The following is an 18979-nucleotide window of genomic DNA, read 5'->3' as shown; positions in this document are numbered from 1 at the left end:
GTTCAAGTTTGTCAAGATCCTTCTGTATCTTAAGCCTGTCTTCTGGAGTGTTGGCTATTCCTGCCAGCTTGGTGTCATCTGAAAATTTGATGAGTTCCCCATTTATTCTCTCATCCAAATCATTGATGAAGATGTTGAGTACTGGGCCTAAAACAGAGCCTTGGGGTACTCCACTGCATACTTCCCTCCATGTAGATGCAGTTCCATTGAGGACTACACGTTGAGTGAGGTTGCTCAGCCAGTTACAAATCCATATGGTGGTGATGCTGTCTAACCCACATTTTTCTACTTTATCTAGTAGTAGGTTATGGTCTATTTTATCAAATCCCTTGCTGAAGTCCAAGTATATTATATCGATGGCATTCCTCTGGTCCACTAATTTTGTCACTTTGTCGAAGAATGCAATAAGATTAGTCTGGCATGATCTGTTTTTGACAAACTCATTTTGGCTTTTGGCTATTACTTTGTTTACTTCTAGGTGTTCACTAATTCATTGCTTGATATCTTTTCCAGAATCTTCTCTGGTATTGAGGTCAGGCTGATAGTTTCCTGGATCTATTTTTTTTCTTTTTTTGACAAGGGTAACCACATCAGCTGTTTTCCAGTCCTCTGGCAGTTCCCCGGTGCTCCAGGATCTCTGAAAGATATAGTTCAGTGGTTCTGAGATATTGTCTGCCAATTCCTTCAGAACCCTGGGGTGTAATCCTTCCGGTCCTTATGATTTATATTCGTCTAGGGTAGATAGGTGCTCACTTACCATTTTCTTACCTATTTCAATTTGTGTTCCTAATCTGATTTTTGTGGTGCTGTTTTTGATAGGTTGGACTGTTTTATCCCTTTGTATAAAGGCAAAAAATGAGTTAAATAGTTCTGCTTTCTCCCTGTTGCTTGTCACCTTCTTGCCACTTTCTCCCAGCAATGGACCATAACCTTTTTCTTGTTTTTAACATGTTGGAAGAAGCTTTTTTGTTGTTTTTACTTTTGTGGCAAGCCTTTCTTCATTATGAGCCTTAGCTTTCCTTACTTCATCTTTACAGGCTCAGGCTATTTGCTGATAATTTATCTCTGATGGGAGTTTTTTAGTTTCTTTTACATTCTGATTGGATTGTAAAGGGACAAGGAGGGTGATTTTTGTGATTCTATTTTATGTTTTCTATAAGCAAGACAGTGAAGGCAGATTGTCAGGGTTCCAACCAGTGCCCGCTCCCGAATTGCTTCAGATGTTCAGGAACAACACTTACTTTAGATCCAGTAAAATTAAGAGTAACTATTCAGCCTCTCAACCTTTTTTGCATTGTAGCTTCAGGCTTAGATCAGGGGTGGGTTTCTCGCCCCGTTCCAACCGGTTCAGTTGGAACGGGGCCAGCGGCGTCCTCGTGCACAAGCGCAGTGCATGCATGCGTACTAGCGTCTGTGCGATGCTCCAGCTGCTCCTGGAGGATCGCGCAGGCGCTGTATGCGTCCTGCACATGCGTGGAAGTGCAGAACTCATCAAAACCGGGTAAGAAACGCGGGCGGGTGGGCCCTTCGCCGTTCCCGGAAGTTACTTACTTCCGGGTTCGCCGACCAACCGGTTCGTGGGGACCGCCACGAACCGCCTGAAACCCACCCCTGGCTTAGATATAGTCCTCAAGGTATAGACTTACCATCTTTGGCAGTGTTCTCCATCCCTTCCAGTCTTAATAAAACGTGGGAGAGAGGAGGAAGTTACATGAAGCTCAATAAAATGGAATATAATTAAACAGCTAGTCCATTATCGGTGTGAGCCTATGCATTTCTCGTCTGTTCTCGTGTGTATTAACTCATTCAGGAAACATAACAGAAGGAGATATGTAGGATGCTTGCTCACATTCCTTTTCTTTTCTTCTTTTTTTAATGTTTTCATGGTTTTTCTTTTTATCAGAGGGGCAAAGAGCAGACTGTATCTAACCGTTGACCAGATGATGGAATTTATAAACTTCAAGCAGCGAGACCCACGGTTAAATGAAATCCTCTATCCGCACCTGAAGCAGGAACAGGTTCAACAGCTGATTGAAAAATATGAACCCAATAATAGTTTGGCAAAGAAAGGTCAGTATTTGTCATTTTCTTCTATATTACAGTTCTGGCTCCAAGCAACTACAGTGGACAGATATGCCTTGTGGCACATACCAGTTCATATTCAATGACATTATTAGCATTGCCTACTTTAGATTTTTCAGTAGTTACAGATTAAATACATTTGTTGAGCGAACAAAGCAAGTTAAGCTTCCCTGTTGCTTTTCACTCCATAGGACGGATTATTCAGGGTAATGTAAATGTAATCACCAGGACAATAATTAATTTACTAGAATTTGAAAACTGCATGTGGGAGCATACTGCATGTGGGAGGGGGGGGGTGTTAATCTAGAACAGTGTTTCCCAACCTTGGCAACTTGAAGATGTCTGGACTTCAACTCCCAGAATTCCCCAGCCAGCATTCGCTGGCTGGGGAATTCTGGGAGTTGAAGTCCAGACATCTTCAAGTTGCCAAGGTTGGGAAACACTGATCTAGAAAACCATCCTTATATCATTGAGTTGCAGAAAAAGATTTCTGTTGCTTGATAATCCCAGTGGTGGTTTTAGTACAGTCTCCCCTGTACTGGTGAGATGGTACAGGTAGTTTTCGATTTACAACCATTCATCCAAAGTTACACCTGCGCTGAAAAAGAGGACTTAACAACCATTTTACATACAACCGTTGCAGTGTCCCCGGTGTCACACAGTCAAAATTCTGGCACTTGGCAACTGGCATGTATTTATGACAAACAGGTCACTGTTTGTAACCTTCCCAGCTGCTTCTAACAAGCAAAGTCAATGGGAGAAGCCAGATTTGCTTAACAACCACGTGATTCTCTTAACAATTGACATGCTTAACAACTGTGGCAAAGAAGAGTTATAAAATGGGGCAACCCTCACTTCATAACTCCTTGGTTAGCAATGGAAATGTTAGGATCAACTGTGGTCATATGTCAAGGACTACCTGTAGTTATGCTAAGTGGGCTTCTGATCAGATAGAACTGCATTCCATCATCTCCTGGGAAAGGCATTCTTTTTGGGAAATCAGTAATCATTTTATTGGCCATAGCTGGGCTTTCTTTTTATTTTAATTATTTAGTTTGTCACTCACGTACAAGGTAACAGGATTAAGAATAAACATGAATAAGAACACAGGAAATGGGTAGAAATAAATGGGGACATTAGGACAGGGACATAAGGCATACAGGTGCATTTATGCACGCTTCTACAGATTCTTTCTGCCAGATTCTACTCTTACATTCAGTTAAGCATATGCATTGCAAAAGCCTGGTGTTTTAACATAATGTTATGCAGGATTCCGGTTTTATTTTCATTAAGAGTATTTTGCAGGCTTCCTTGCTTTTGAAACGATTCCATGACAATAGTATAGAGGCGCACAGGCTGATTAGGTGTGGGAGAGGAAACATCATTGAAAGGGAGCCAATTAACAAAAGGGTAATTCAACTTTAGTTTTTGAGATCTACTGAGCCAAAATGTCTTAATTTTAGAACTAAAGTGGGAATTTACATGTGTTTATGTTTCTCCCGGAACATCTTAACTTCCCAACAAATGGTTGAATTTTTTATCAAGTCCTAAAAAGGGCTTCATTAAATTTGGAAGTTAAGATTAAGATTTGGAAGTTAAGATTAAGATTACGTTTAGATATTCCCTTTCCCTCCCCCACTCTCTCCCTCCCTCCCTCCCTTCCTGTACTGATTCCTGGTGACTGCCTTTAGTAGTCCCTGCAGTTTGATAGGCAAGTTTTTTGTTTTTTTAAAAAGAAGTGGTTTGTTATTGACTCCTTCCTTGAGGGAGTCATGGTGAAGGTCAACCAGCAGGAATATATAGAACTCCAGGTTTATAGTGTGATGCCTTAATCACCGCACCAAACTGGCTTTCTGATCTCTTTCACTAGCAGTAAAGTGCCTCTCTGCCCCTCTCTTAGATAAACCAATTTTAAAAGTAAAAGCTTCCTTTTTTCCCCCTCCCTCCTAGCCTACCCCCCAAGACTGAGCTGCTTTCCTACTACAGATTCTTCTTCTTACTAGAACAGCATGACTGGAAATTATGGGGAATGGTGTTTGCTCCCCTCTTCTCCCAATGTTTAAGAAATTGATAAACATCCAGGGCCTCGCGTTTTAGATGGTTTTAGTATTTATTTTGTTGTTATTTTTCAACCTGGATTTAAACTTTTTCTATTTTGTTTTGGTTTTGAAATTTTGTAAGCTGCCTTAAATGCCCACCAGAGGTGATGGGGTGTGTATGTGGAGTGTAATTATAAACCAGTAAAGAAATCCATATACTTTTTTTTTTAAAAAAATCATTAAGTAATGCAGCTGAACTGTTACAAAGTCCTTGGAATATCGATAAACAAAAGCTTCAATATTTTTAAAGCTTTCTGCATAAACTCCCTGTGAGCAAGACCAAGGTGAAGTAGAATAATTTATTGTGGCTTTAACGTAGCTATCTATTGAAATGTCAGCTATTGCCAAGGCTTTATTTTATCCCACATATATGCACAATGGGGCATATTCTGATGAAAGTATTGTACACATAATTTCTGGTGTTGGCAAAAACAGATTAAAAGACCTGTGTATGCTAATCAAAATAACAGGTCATGGTACAAATTTCTCTTGGAATTTTCATATGGCAATGGAGCAAAGACGAGAGCAGTATGTATGTTGGAATTGTATAGTTGATGATAATCTATTCACGTTTGAAGAATAACTTTTGAATATGAGCTATATAATGAGCTATAACTTCCAATCCAAATATTGTTCGCAAACCTGCTATAAAGGGATGTGGTGGCTCAGAGGCTAAGATGCTGAGCTTGTCGATCAGAAGGTTGGCAGTTTAGCAGTTCGAATCCCTAGTGCCGCCTAACGGAGGGAGCTCCTGTTACTTGTCCCAGCCTCTGCCAACCTAGCAGCTCGAAAGCATGTAAAAATGCAAGTAGAAAAATAGGGACCACCTTTGGTGGGAAGGTAACAGTGCTCCGTACGCCTTTAGCGTTTAGTCATGCCGGCCACCTGACCACAGAGATGTCTTCAGACAGCACTGGCTCTTCAGCTTTGAAACAGAGATGAGCACCACGCGCTAAAGTTGGGAACGATTAGCACATACGTGCAAGGGGAACCTTTCCCTTTTTAAGGCATTGAATCTCAGTTAATTCATATTCCAGTACAGGACTGAGAATCAGGTGCTAGCTAGAGTTGCTGGACACTGTATTTCAACCACATATCAGGTGAAGAATTGTACGGGCCTAATTACATGGAGCTATCTTTTCCTACCTTGCTGTACAATGGTACAACTTTCAACTTTTAGTCTTCTCTATTTAAGATATTATTTTAGTTTATATTTATATCTTTATGTGCACCAATTGTTTTAATCTTCTGGGTAATTATTTTTAAAAGCACAGATGAAAATGAGTGTACACTTTCAATGGTGCATCTACTAAGAAAAAGCAGTTTTGATTCTGCTTCTCAGTTGGAAGGAAAAATCCTCCTAACATCCAAGTTATGGTGTGGGCTATATAATTGAGTAGAAATAAGTATCTACTGTGTAGGGCACACAACTTCATACAGAATAACAGAGTTGGAAGGTTGGAGGTCTCCTAGAAGTCCAACCCCTGCTCAGACAGTTGAATATTTCCTGCTCAGGCAGGAAACCCTACACCATTTCAGACAAATGCTTATCCAATCTCTTCTTAAAAAGTTCCAGTGTTGGGGCATTCACAACTTCTGAAAGCAAGTCATTCAACTGATTAATTGTTCTGTCAGGAAAGTTCTCCTTAGTTCTAGGTTGCTTCTCTCCTTGATTAGTATTGTTTTTCCTTTGTTGATTATCTACCTTTTAAGAAAAGATCTAGAAAAGACATTAGTTTCCTGTGTTTTCCAAGTAAAAAGTTAGGCAAATCAAAAGGGATAATCCCTTAATTTAAATGACCTGCCTGTGATGAAGCTTTGTTGAATCAGCATAAATGAGAGGTGAGGGCACCTGCTGGAAGTCTAACAAAATAATAAATTTGGCCATTACTTAAATTTCAGTGTTGTGCTGAACCCTCCCCAGGAATATAAGATAAGTCAATTGGTGATACTGAATGAAAATCCTTTGCAGGCTTAGTAATAAATCTAAACATTTCTTCTTAAGGGAACATGATCTTCCTGTTCCATCTCTTCTAAACTGATGCAATCTGTTATTTCAGAGGATTCTGAGTGTTCATCAGATGATTCAACAAAGGAGTTATTTACATTAGACCACAACACTTCATTTAGCTACCATTCAAAGTTAAAGTAGCAGTGAAAAATGTGACTTAATTGAATTATATATTTGAATCTGTAGCTATCCGAACTAAGCATTTATACTCCGGAAGCATTTTTTTGTTAAAATTCATTTCTAAAGAGGCAAGTCAGCATTACACACCCAGACTGAGCTGTGTTACTATCTCAATCTTCATTTAATCCTTATATTTTCTCTGTTGAAATAACGTTAATTTATACAGAGATTGGCCACACTCTTATAAATCTCCATTTGTGAAAGGATATGAAGCACTTGCTTGGGGGGGGGGGGGACGGGACTGCATCCAGAGGGATACCGTATTTTTCAGAGTATAAGACGCACCAAGATTTGAAGAGGCAAATTTTAAAAAACCCAGTTTTTGCACTCTGCAGTCCTCCCCAAAATGACCCGTTTTTCATGAAAACAAGCCTGTTTTTTGTAAAAAAAATTAAAAAGGTGGGGCATGCATAGCCTTTAGGAGGCTTATAGAGTGCTTCTAGGAACTGGAGGAGCAAAAACGTGCAAAAAATGGCCCATTTTTCGTTCATTTTTGCCCTTCCCATCCCTCAGGAACACTCTGTAAGCCTCCTAAAGGCTATGCATGCCCATTTTTGCAAAGGGGGTGGGGTTTCAAGAAGCAAAAAATACTGTATTCAGTGTATAAGACACACCCAGATTTTCACCCTCTTTTTTGAGGGAAAAAGATGTGTCTTATACTCCAAAAAATACGGTATGCCTCTTTTCTTGACAGTAGGCCACACTAGCAGAAGTACAAAGCATGGGAGCCCTTCTTTTACACTTGGTATATACTTTAATAATGCAGCACTATTTTCAATACAGTATTTGATGTAAACTTCATCTCAAGCAAGTCATGCTTCATAGTAACTGAGGACTCCATGAAAGTACAACTTGCAGGGCAGAACCAAAGGAGACATAAGGGAAAAGTGCTGAAAATGCCTTTTAATTCAACAACCATCCCCAATGTGATGTTCCCCCATTAGCGCCTCAAGCCATCTGGCAGAGCTAAGTCTCCTCAAAGGGCAGAAGAGTAGGAGCCATTCTCACCTCAGGGTGAGAATATTCCAAAAGGCTGAGGCCATGGCAGAGAAGACTCTTCTCTTGGACTCTGTCAGTCAAAATTTCTTGACTGACGGGGCCCACAGTATTCCTTCTCTGCAAGCACAGGTGGGTGGGCCAGTCTGAGTGGGGAGAGTGAAGGTTCCTCAAGTAACCTGGATCCATGCTATGTGGGGCTTTAAAGATAATCACCGACACCTTAAATTGCACCTGGAAACAAACCGACAGCCAGTGCAGCCCACAGAGTAGTGGTGTAACATGGGACATCCTAGGGGCTTCAAGAACTGCCTGCGCCGACACCCTCTGCACTGGTTAAAGCTTCCAAATGCTCTTCAAGGGTAGCCCCACGTGGAGCGCATTACAATAGTCCAGGCGTGAGATAATCATCTATTTTCCTTTGCTATTTTTACTGTATTTTCTTGTTTTACTTCCTGTGTTACTTATTGATTCTTTTACTAATTGATTCACCAAGCAATTGGAAAATATTGCTGTGCTTTAGAGCTTACCGCATGAGGGAGGAATTTCTATTCACACGATCCTATATATTGGGATAAAAATGGCACGAAACAAGGGCTTACATTCCTGCATTCTCTCTTCTTTTTTCAAGTAGATGGCTGCTAAGCTGATCCATTTTTCATATATGTATGTCTGGTAAGCCCCAATTATGGGAGGAAGCTAACTGCTTCCATCATCTGTCAATCGGCTCGTCACAAGAGTCCATCACAACAGAAACCCAATATTTTTACTGTTGCCTTTGTTATATTTGTGTTTTATTTGTGCTGATAAATAAATAAAGGGAGACTAGTATAGATCTATTTCAAGCTATTTAGCTCTCATCAGCTAGCCATACCCTTACTGGGATTTGAACCTGTGCTGTATTGCATCTTAGGCAAATGTCTTAGCCATTATGCCACAGGTCTCCTCCTTATCAGCTTCCTCCCATAATTGGGGCTTACCAGGGGTTGTGACACTAAATATATACCTTCTTCCCTGGCTTCAGCTGATAAGGAGGAGACCTGTGGCATAATGGCTAAGACATTTGCCTAAGATGCAATACAGCACAGGTTCAAATCCCAGTAAGGGTATGGCTAGCTGATGAGAGCTAAATAGCTTGAAATAGATCTATACTAGTCTCCCTTTATTTATTTATCAGCACAAATCAAACACACACACACACACACACACACATATATATCTTAAATTCATTTTATAAAGATCATATGAGCTCCAATAACCTTGACTTGAGAAGTCATAAAAGTAAGAGTTTCCCACGTCCTGTTGGAAGCCTAGAATTAATGCTTGACATGAATGCTCTCCAAGTGTTCAGTTTATTACGAAGGAAGAAAGGGGAACCTATTCTCGGCCCATTGCAATGCTCAGAGTTATTTGTTATCACTAGATTTAATCTTTGAATACTTTCTGTATCAATAGATAATAAATTGACTTCCATTTCTTTACACCAAGTGTCCCTGTTAATGAGGTTAACTTAGGAGTTTAATGAAAGCTTTTATTGTAACTTGAAATCCTCGTGACTGTTTATGTAGCAGTTCTCAAATAGCTAGGAGCTAAAGCACTTCACATTAGTTAATTAAAAAGATCAAGAAGATAAGTTTGAAATATAAAATGAAACATCTGTGCTATGAGTTAACAAATAGCAAGAGATTTGTAGTTCATGCTACAGAAATAGGCAAGCCTAGCTTTAGTATTTTTGATGGGCAGATTTGTTCCTTTTTACCGCTAGCTGCATTTTGAAAGGGTAGAGATTAAGGCTGGATTTTCCAACTGAAATGATAAGAGATTTTGCTTTTTCCTCACTGAAGTACAATGTCTTCTGTTCAGACAGGAGATTAGTGCCTCCCTTCTCACCTGTACAAATCTTGATTCTTACAGCTGTTTTCATGAAGTTCCTTGATTGAGAACGTTATCTCTTTCCTTTCCTTTGATCCCTGTGGAAGAAACATTTCATAACTTGGCACATTCTAAATGAGATGCTAACATCTCTGGAAGGCAGCTTGGAGAAGATTGCCACCCGTTTTCATTTATCATTTACATTTCTATAGCTACCCATTCAACACACGACTTTAAATAATAATGAAAAAGCAACTTAAAAATAAATTCAAAGCAACAGAAAACTCTTAGCTGCAATGAAGTAACATATAATGAAAACTCCAAAGTGGGATCATCCAACATCATGGCCCAATGCCCTATTTTCTAGCAAAAGGAAAATAAATATGACATATCTGGCTAGAAATGGAACATTTTCCTTAATTTTCATTGCAGCTTATTTGTTATTTGAACCGAATATCTTTCTGGAAAGATAGGCAATAAAAAACAGTTTTTCTCTTTACTTTTGATAACGCAAGACCCCTCTGTTTCTCATTTTAGTATATTTTATAAGAATACACATAAAACAACTGCTAACAAGAGAAACTAACAAGAGGATAAAAAGAGAATAAGAGTAAAAGTGTGAAAAGATCTAAAGAAAAAGAAAGGAAAACACAAATGTATACAAGGAATGACTTCCCAATGCTTATTCCAAGGATATAAAGAATATTTATCAACCGGCTCAGGGTTGACTCAGCCTTCCATCCTTCCGAGGTGGGTAAAATGAGGACCCAGATTGTTGGGGGCAATATGCTGACTCTCTGTAAACCGCTTAGAGAGGCCTGAAAGGCCTATGAAGCGGTATATAAGTCTACTGCTATTGCTATTGCTATTTACATTTGACTCCTAGTTTTAAGACTATAATAAAATGTCCATTTTATGCAAAAAAGAAAGAAGACCTTTTTGTTTCTGCTATGTAAGTCAGACTTCTTCTAGCAAATAGCATCAATGTGATGTTAAGAGCCAATGTCCTTCCTTCAGGCAGGTAACATCAGTGTGAGGTCACAATGGCTGGTCCCTTTCCCTCAGGTATGTAATGTCTGCACTAGATCATCAAGGTCATGGGCCTAGCTTTTTTCGTTCAGGTAGACAAAATCCACTGAGATACATATCTACTTCAGATAGGGGTCTACAGATACTCTCTCTCTCTCTCTCTCTCTCTCTCTCTCTCTCTCTCTCTCTCTCTCTCTCTCTCTCTCTCTCTCTCTGTCTCGAGGTATGTGGCTCAAAGATGACTCTGTCATTTAAATAGATAGCTTCAGAAATCTAGAATGGAAGAAGAAAGAAAGAATTATCCTACAGGTCCTCCTTTAATGGGCCAGATACCAGTGCCAATCACCACAGAGTTTAACTTGGAGATTTTGTTTAAGGAAGGATCACATCATCACTAATAGAACTGTTTTCTCAAAATGACATGTTTATGCTTATTCAACAGCATCTCTAGAAGGAAAGGCATTTCTGCAAATAATTTTTTAAATTTGCTTTTTTTAAATGACTAACTTTAAAATAGCCAGTAACCTATGTCAGTAATAGCTGTTGATAAAATAGAGGACATTAAAATTTGAAGCACCATCTTAAGAGGACAGGATGGGGTGATGGCTCTAGGATTACTGTCATTGTGATATACCACTCAGCCATCACTTGAATATCACCCTGCTCTTGAAACCTATTTATTTAAGGGTTTTTTTAATCCTACCTTTATTATTTTTATAAATAACTCAAGGCAGTGAACATACCTCCTTTCTCCTCCTATTTTCCTCGCAACAACCACCCTTTGGGGTGGATTGGGCTAAGAGAGAGCAACTAGCCCTAGGCCATGCCTGAGGTGGGACTAGAACTCATAATTTCTTGGTTTCTAGCTTGTTGCCATGACCACTAGACCAAACTGGCTAATTTATTATTTAGTTTATTCTTATTTTAGCTGCTGTAGTCATGCCTCGGAAATAGCAGATTGTGAAGGATTTTCTAAATTACTGACCCACAAGCATTTCATTAGACCAACAATAGTTTACAAAACAATTCTCTGTGGACCTGGGAAGAAGGAGCATAGCCTTGGATTCACTACCATTTTGGAACTTTGCTTTTTTCATTGATCAGGACAAAAATGTGGGGATTACTAGTGAGGATGAAGTGCAGGGCATTCACCCTAGCAGATTATTTTATTTCAGTCTGTGTTTAAATATTGGCTCTCTTCTGTCCCAACAGTGTCCTAAGAAATATTCTTGGCAGGGCCTTTCACCATGAGCTATCTAGCAGATATAGCAGTCAGTATCATAGCTGCAGAAGTGAGTGATCACTTCCATCAATTCCTTTATGGTAGTAAATCTGGAGGAGGATACTAGGTTTCTAATGCTTGACTTGTAACAGTTCATTTAGTGGCCGTTGAAAGTTACAACAGCACTGAAAAAAGTGACTTATGACTGATATTCACACTTACAATCATTGCAGCTTCCCCATGGTCACCTGTCTAAAATTCAGACACTTGGCCATTGACTCATACTTATGACAGTTATAGCAGTACCCCAAGGTCATGTCATCTCCTTTTGCGACCTTCTGGCAAGCAAAGTCAATGGGCAAGCCAAATTCACATGACAACCTTGTTACTAACTTAATAACTGCAGTGATTCTCTTATCTGTGGCAAGAATGGTCATAAAATGCAGTAATGCTCACTTGACAACTGTCTCACTTAGCAACAAATTTGGGGCTCCCTTATGGTAATAAGTCAAGGACCTTATTTACCTTTTTATGGTTGGACAGGGCAAGGTGTAATGCGAATACCATGTATAGAAGTGAGTATGCATTATTAACAAACATATAGATTATTCCTTACAGGGCCTGGCAAACCAAACAATTGTGGATTGAATTCATTTCTATTTGTATCTTAAAGTTCCTTCTAGTTTTTTGTCTTTATTTAACACTTCCACACCAGATCATGAAAGGATTTTATTCCGCAAAAAAAATGTTGTTGTTTGTTCTTTCTGGTATGGTCTCCCAGGAGACATTAATAATCTCATCATCTCATTATTTATTGCTAAAAAGAAGGTAACTTGTGCAATCAGCTGAATTGCAATTGCAATTGGAAAATATGTAAACATTTTTTTTTATTTGGTTGAAATTAATGCTAATTGAAGCATCAAAAGGTGCATCAGCTGAGTTCAGATAAGATATTAAGTCAGGTTTTGTAGCAGAAAGTGAGCATTATCCTTGTCCTCAAATCCCAGATCTCTCCATCCCCAGTTCATTTACTGTCTTGCTTTGATGCATCCCACTTAGAACAATCCAGGGTCAGAAACCAAAACCTTCACTTTTGGTTTCAGAAACCAAAACTTCAGGCTTTTGGGAGGTAAACAAGCCAAGGTACCTGGTTTGGTCAACAGTAAACGTATTGCAGATTCAGGCATCTATATATTGAAACATGGGTGAGACAATTAGAAAGATACGTGCATTGATTATTACATTGCCTGTTCACAAGTGTAGCCAGAATTCTGAAGAATTCTAATTGGCCTGTGATTTAAAAGCATCCATAGTCTTTTGATGCATCCCTCTCTCAGAAAAATAATATATCTTTCTGATGTTAAATATGAATGCTTTTGAAAACATGTTATATGCAAAAAGAAGATATTCTGTTTTGAAAAGACAGGGTATGTTCATAGGAATAGTCTGCCTGGACATCTGTCAGAGTCTCGACTTGAATAGTTTTGATTGGTATCAAAAGATAAAATGATACTGAGAGCTTTTGTTGGCATCCCAGAGAACAACCAGGGCGAAACCTTTCAGGTTTTGCTTGAGCTGCTCTTATATAACTTGAGAGACCCTCTGATCGTCTGAAGATAGGCAAATAATAAAGGAAGAGGCTGACAGAACAGAGCATCTTTTATGCCGAAAAATCCTAGCGATTGAAACATCATTTCGTAGTGAGGAAAAAGACTTAACACAAAAATAATAGACAGAGATAGAGCAAACATTTTATAGAAAGAGCTTCCTATTTCCTCTCAGTGCCATAGTCTTCTTTGCATATGTCACAGTGCTATTTTTTAGATTCGTTTCTACCTTTTGTTCAGCAACCTTTGCCTTCTCCTCCAGTTTAAATTGTCACAAGTTCTGCATTCTAGGCTGGTGACAGGCAGCATCAGCACAGTGCTAAAACTACATTTTCTCTGTGATTTCATTTGTTTCTGATAATGTGTTTATTTTAGAGCTGTGAAGAGATCCAGACTTGAAAAATAAAATGTGATTAAGAATCTGCACAGCCTATTTAAACTGGCCGGGCTCATTACCATTCCAGGAAAAGATATACAGCATCTTTAAGAAGTTTCTGATAGGTACAGGTGTGTGACAGTCGACACCACATCAGTGTTGCCCTTCATATCTGGACGTCTGCACAGACCCGCAGAGATCCATTTCATTTTTGTTACTGCTAAAGAGACAGAGACAAAATGGCTTTTCATTGGTAGCCCTTTGCTCTAAAAGCATTGAATTCCTTTTGGTGCACAAAAAAAAGGTCAAATATAATTCCCTCACCCAGAAAACATAAGCAGTATTTCAGCCTCATACAGAAGAATGTAGAGACAATCTAGGTGCCAATGGGATTTTCAGATGCTCAGTGGAGAAAATAATGTAACAAAGGGACATCAAATATACAATTATTATATGCTTTTTAGAGTGTGAGTTTTTAACTGCATTTTTATATTTCATAAGTACTGTAGATTCAGTTTATTTTTATATTGGAAACAGTATTTTAACAGTATGCATTTAATAATTATAATTTTGCCAAGTTAATTTGTATATTAAACACTAGAGGTATCCTATTAATGGATGTTTCTATTCAGAGGTGGGTAGAACTATTCAGTAGAACTGGTTCATCAAATCTACTGGACTGGTTAGAAGAGGTTCCACCAGTGGACCTGGAAAGCAGGCCACACCTACAGAAGAGGTTCCAAATTTTTTTGAAACCCACCACTGCTAAAGGGTTAGGGGTGCAAGGATCTTGTAACTTGACAGCTTTAAGGCTTGCATGCTTCAATGCCAGAGTTCCTGAGCCAACGTGACTGGAGGAGGAATTCTGGGAGTTGAAGTCCACAAGTCTTAAAGCTGTCAGGTTTGAAGACCCCTAGTTTTTTTTTAAAGGGTTAGGGGTGCAAGGGTCTTGTAACTTGACAGCTTTAAGACTTGCATGCTTCGATGCCAGAGTTTCTGAATAGCTACTTGGACCGACCTAAGTACTAATTCATAATTTCATATCCGGTCACATGGGTGGCAAGCCACTCCCATCTGGTCACATGGGTGGCAAGCCAGTTCCACAAAGGAGGCCACACCCACAGAGTAGGTTTGAACAATTTTTGAAACCCACCACTGTTTCTATTGTACATCTTCAACATTTGTTCCCTCTCCCTAAGAGGACATCTTGATTTTAGGAAGTCCAACAAGATTTGATGAGCAAAGACAGTTATCCCTAAGCAAAGAAGGAAAAATAAATCCTTGATTCGCTTTTGCTATGAGCTGAAGCTTGAATGGAAAAATAATAATAATTTTAAGTTTCTTGTGATAAGGAATTAAGAACAGAGAGAATCCCAGATAAACGAATTTAAGTAGATTCCAGAACATCTTATCTGTTAAATAAGACAATGAGCGGTGTTTTGATTTTTTTTAATGATCTTTTTATTTTTAGCTGTATCTGAAATTCCCAAAATCTAGAAAAGCATTCTATTGCCTTAGCAATATTCTTTTTTTTTTAAAAGAATAAGCAGTAAAAATATCATGGATATTGTAATGAGGCATTTTAAACCTCTTTCTTGAAAAAAAAAAGAAGGAAGAAGAAGATGATTTTTTTCCAGCTTAACAGAAAGAAGCTATTCTTTAATAGATGGTTAAAGAATATGCACATTACTCTTGAATAATTCATGTGCAGATACGTGTATAAATAGATTGCAGGAATGTTCTTAAAATAAGCTCATCTGCTAACCTATATTTTTGTTAATTACAAAAATATGTATCAGTTGAACAGGTCAGAGTATTCACTCCCTAGCTAAAATCATGCTATTCATTCTTTTGTGTTTATAGAAAAAAGCTTAAAATGCGACTCAGGTGAAGAATAAAAATAGCATATGTTTTTAAGTAAAAATGCCATCTTTTTATAGCATATCTATACATATTTCAGACTATCTTCTAGTATGTATATTAAATTTACATATGTTTATATTTTTGATACTACAATAGGAATTAGCACATTATTTTCATTGAGGTGCTTTGCTTCTAGTTCTAGTTACAGTATTGATTTGAAGGTTATGGTTTGTTCTGAGATCAAGTAAGACTTTGTTAAGAAGGCTGCTTAGTGGTTTATTTTGACCTCACAATGCCAATGAAAGTACCAGGTATTTGAATTTTGAGACGTTCTGTAACTTCTTTTCTTTTAACTTTCTATATATTGTTATCAAATTTTGATAGTGTGATTTTTGTGGACTTGCTAACTTTTGCTCATTCTAAGTTGTTGTTGTTGTTTTTTTGAAAAGTATGGCCATTTTAAAAAAAGGATTCATTTTCTGCTAGGTTGTTATTTCTGAATTTTGAAAGGTAGTTTTTCTTATTGTTTGTTTCCCCCAAGAAAGTATGTCTAAGGAGATTCCAGGTCATGGTTGGCTCAAAGGTGCTTTTTCAAGAGGCAACTGGACTTCCTTTGGTTTTTTTTAAAGATGTTTCACTTCTCATCCAAGAAGCTTCTTCAGCTCATTCAAGAAGTTTCTTCAGAGCTGAGGAAGCTTCTTGGATGAGATGCAAAACATCTTTTTAGAAAAACCCAAAGAAAGTCCAGTTGCCTCTTGAAAAAGCATCTTTGGGACATCCAAGAAAGTATCTTAACATCCTTGATTCTATTGACGCACCTTGCCAACTTGGTACAAAGTCTTAAGGCTGAATGCCGATTTCTTCAGGGGTTCACACTGTGATCAAGAATGGAGTAGGAATCCTATTTGTTCTGCCTTTTTATTGTCTTATGATGGCCCATGCTGTTCTCCAATTCTTGGGAGTGAAGGCTGATGACATGGCTTGTTCTGCACTGAACTACTGAAGTATTAAAAATCTCATTCTTCCAAGGTTCAAAATATCACGAGGAACTTCTATGAGGAGCTGCCAATTATAGAGATTTGTCTTCCCAGCACAATGACTCTGATGAAGATATAACAAAAGGTGCTGGATTGATAGGCTTATACCAATTCATTCTCTCATGCAGTGATAATCCACATATACAATAAAAATAACTTGATGAGAATATGGAAAAAAAATTATACTAAGAGACATTAAACAGCTTCTGGCTGGGAAAGTCTTTGTCCTGCTGCTTGCAAGCAGTGCAAGCTTTCTAATTCAGATATTTGCATTCTTATGAAGAAAGCACGATATTAGGAAAAACATCAGGAAGCTGCATGAATCTGCCACTGAGAACAACACATCTTTTTAATTATATTTCTTCATATGACAACCACCTCTGTTTAATATCCAGAGCAATTGTGGAACTTGCCAGCCACCTTTGAGCTGGCTGGGGTGTTCATCAGTCTGTTATGTCATATTTTATGGAAATTTTTGAATGTCTAATTTCTAAACTCTTAAATTCAACCAAAACAGATAAGCTGGAGAACAATTTTCAAACTTGTTTCTGCAATGTAAAGTATGTTTGTTTCCCCTGTTGATGCCAAACTAAAATTGGCAGATGTCATGCTGTTACTCACATGAGTGTGGGGGGCATTAGGATTCCAATATTGTGAGAACTGTTGCAACTGTTAGTAGAATCAAGATAGCGCAGTACAATCTGCAATATAATCAATAGGACACAGATTCATAGATTTCTAGGAACACTTATTCTGAAACTCCCTTCATTAAAACTTTTTCCTTTTTTTGACACCTAAAATATAAAGCTAAAAGGAGAAATGTTGAAGTCGCGTTGTATGTTAGGTTGGCAATTTTTTCTCTTTCTCATTTTGACCTTTCAAGGCAACGGTTATTAAAGAAATCTGATGGAAGCAGTAGTAGGTGTTCCTCCCTTGCAATCAGATCCTTATCTTTTATGATATTTGGGGCACTGAGAAATTGGCTGTTTGATACAGACTGAGGAATACATAACAGAGCTAGTATGGTTGACTTAGATAAAACCTACACTTATTTCTCTACATCCGACTCTTAGAAGAAAAGAACTTGGCCATATTTGCTGGGATTTCTTGGAATTTTAGTGCCAACACATCTTGAGGATATCTGATTGAACAAGTCATTAATAGATCAGTAGCAATGAAGAGGAAAGGTATTTTGCTGCTAATACATGAAATAATGTTTGCCTTGTAAAATTATTAATCCAAATGAGCCTGTGAGCTGCAAGTGGAGCATATGGAGCTAAAGAATATGACTTTTGAATTTCTTTTCTCCCAGGACAGATATCAGTGGATGGATTTATGAGATATTTAAGTGGAGAAGAAAATGGAGTTGTTCCACCTGAAAAACTGGACCTGAATGAAGATATGAGTCAGCCTCTGTCTCACTATTTTATCAATTCCTCACATAATACCTACCTCACAGGTACAGTATAAAAACAAGTTCTTTAGATTTTTTATAACATTGATGTTATAAAACTTTCATACATTCTGTATGCATATTTCAAAGATACCTGCTGAGAGAAATGGATACTGTCCAGCATTGTCTATGTGGGTGGCCAAATGAGGCAAAATGGTGGACATGGCATGGTGATATAAGCCCTATTCTCTTTGTTTGCATTCAACAATGAATATATAAAGTGCATGAAGCTTGTCTCTCTGAGCCAAGATTTTATGCATTTTTACACATACACGCACACACTCAAAGGCACACACTACAGTCCCTGCTGGTATTGTCTTATTTTTTTATTGTTGTTCTCAGTCTCATTCTATAAGAAGTGACATGGAATCTCGAATGAGTCATTTAAACTACTCAACATGTTCCTAATGCAGAAGAGGTCACCATTTATGTTGTGGCCTCTCACAAATTCTTGGGCCATTTTCACTGCCGGTTCTTCCTGCCCACATAACTTTTTTCCCTCAGTCCTTGCCCTTGTTTTAAGAACATCTTATCATAAAATGAATGATCTACTGCTGCAAGCCATGTTGACTTTAACTTTCAATACTTTGGTTTTTGTTGAGCTTCTTTTAAATTAAGCTTGCAATTCAGAAGAATGCCTTCTTAGATTTAGCAAAACATCTGAGATTGCCATTACAAATCCCAGAAATCATTTTTAAAAAAGTATGTCAGCTTCCTCACAAGGTATACATATGGCAGGGCCCATTTTCCATTAACCATGATAACTGACAGTGACTGAGCAACAAGTAGGTCAGCTAAGGGCAGAATGTAGATGGAGGTTCTTCATTCTTCACTCAATGCAAGCTTGCCAAAAGTGGGGCGAACAGCAATTGTCTTGTATTTCTGTTTATTTTGTTTGCATGCTGTGGTTGTCTGGAATAAATTAAAGAGATTTAGACCATGTACATAATGCCTTGTAACATTCTGTTTCAAATAGTAGTTTTGTTTAACAGAATAACAGAGTTCCAAGGGACTTCTTCTAGTCCAACCCCTTACTCAAGCAGGAGACCCTATATCTTTCCAGACAAATGGCTATCCAACTTCTTAAAAACCTCCAGTGATGGAGCACCCACATTACTGGAGGCATGCCGTTCCACTAGTTAATCATTCTCA

At 38.2% G+C, this 18979-nt stretch overlaps 1 protein-coding gene across 1 annotated transcript in view; it reads left to right on the top strand.

Annotated features, from left to right (window-relative positions):
• PLCB1 (phospholipase C beta 1) overlaps positions 1-18979 on the top strand; it is a 474251-nt gene that overhangs the window by 313212 nt on the left and 142060 nt on the right. The window contains exons 9-10 of the mRNA XM_087716872.1: positions 1904-2070; positions 17687-17833. Of these exons, the coding sequence (XP_087572998.1) occupies positions 1904-2070; positions 17687-17833 (314 nt within the window). The remainder of the gene's footprint in view (positions 1-1903; positions 2071-17686; positions 17834-18979) is intronic.

This window comes from Thamnophis sirtalis, unplaced genomic scaffold, assembly GCF_051295495.1.
Source record: "Thamnophis sirtalis isolate CommonGarterSnake01/CBP01778 unplaced genomic scaffold, rThaSir2_p1.2 scaffold_5, whole genome shotgun sequence".
Classification (NCBI taxonomy): Eukaryota; Metazoa; Chordata; class Lepidosauria; order Squamata; family Natricidae; genus Thamnophis; species Thamnophis sirtalis.
This window is presented reverse-complemented; position numbering and strand designations above follow the sequence as displayed.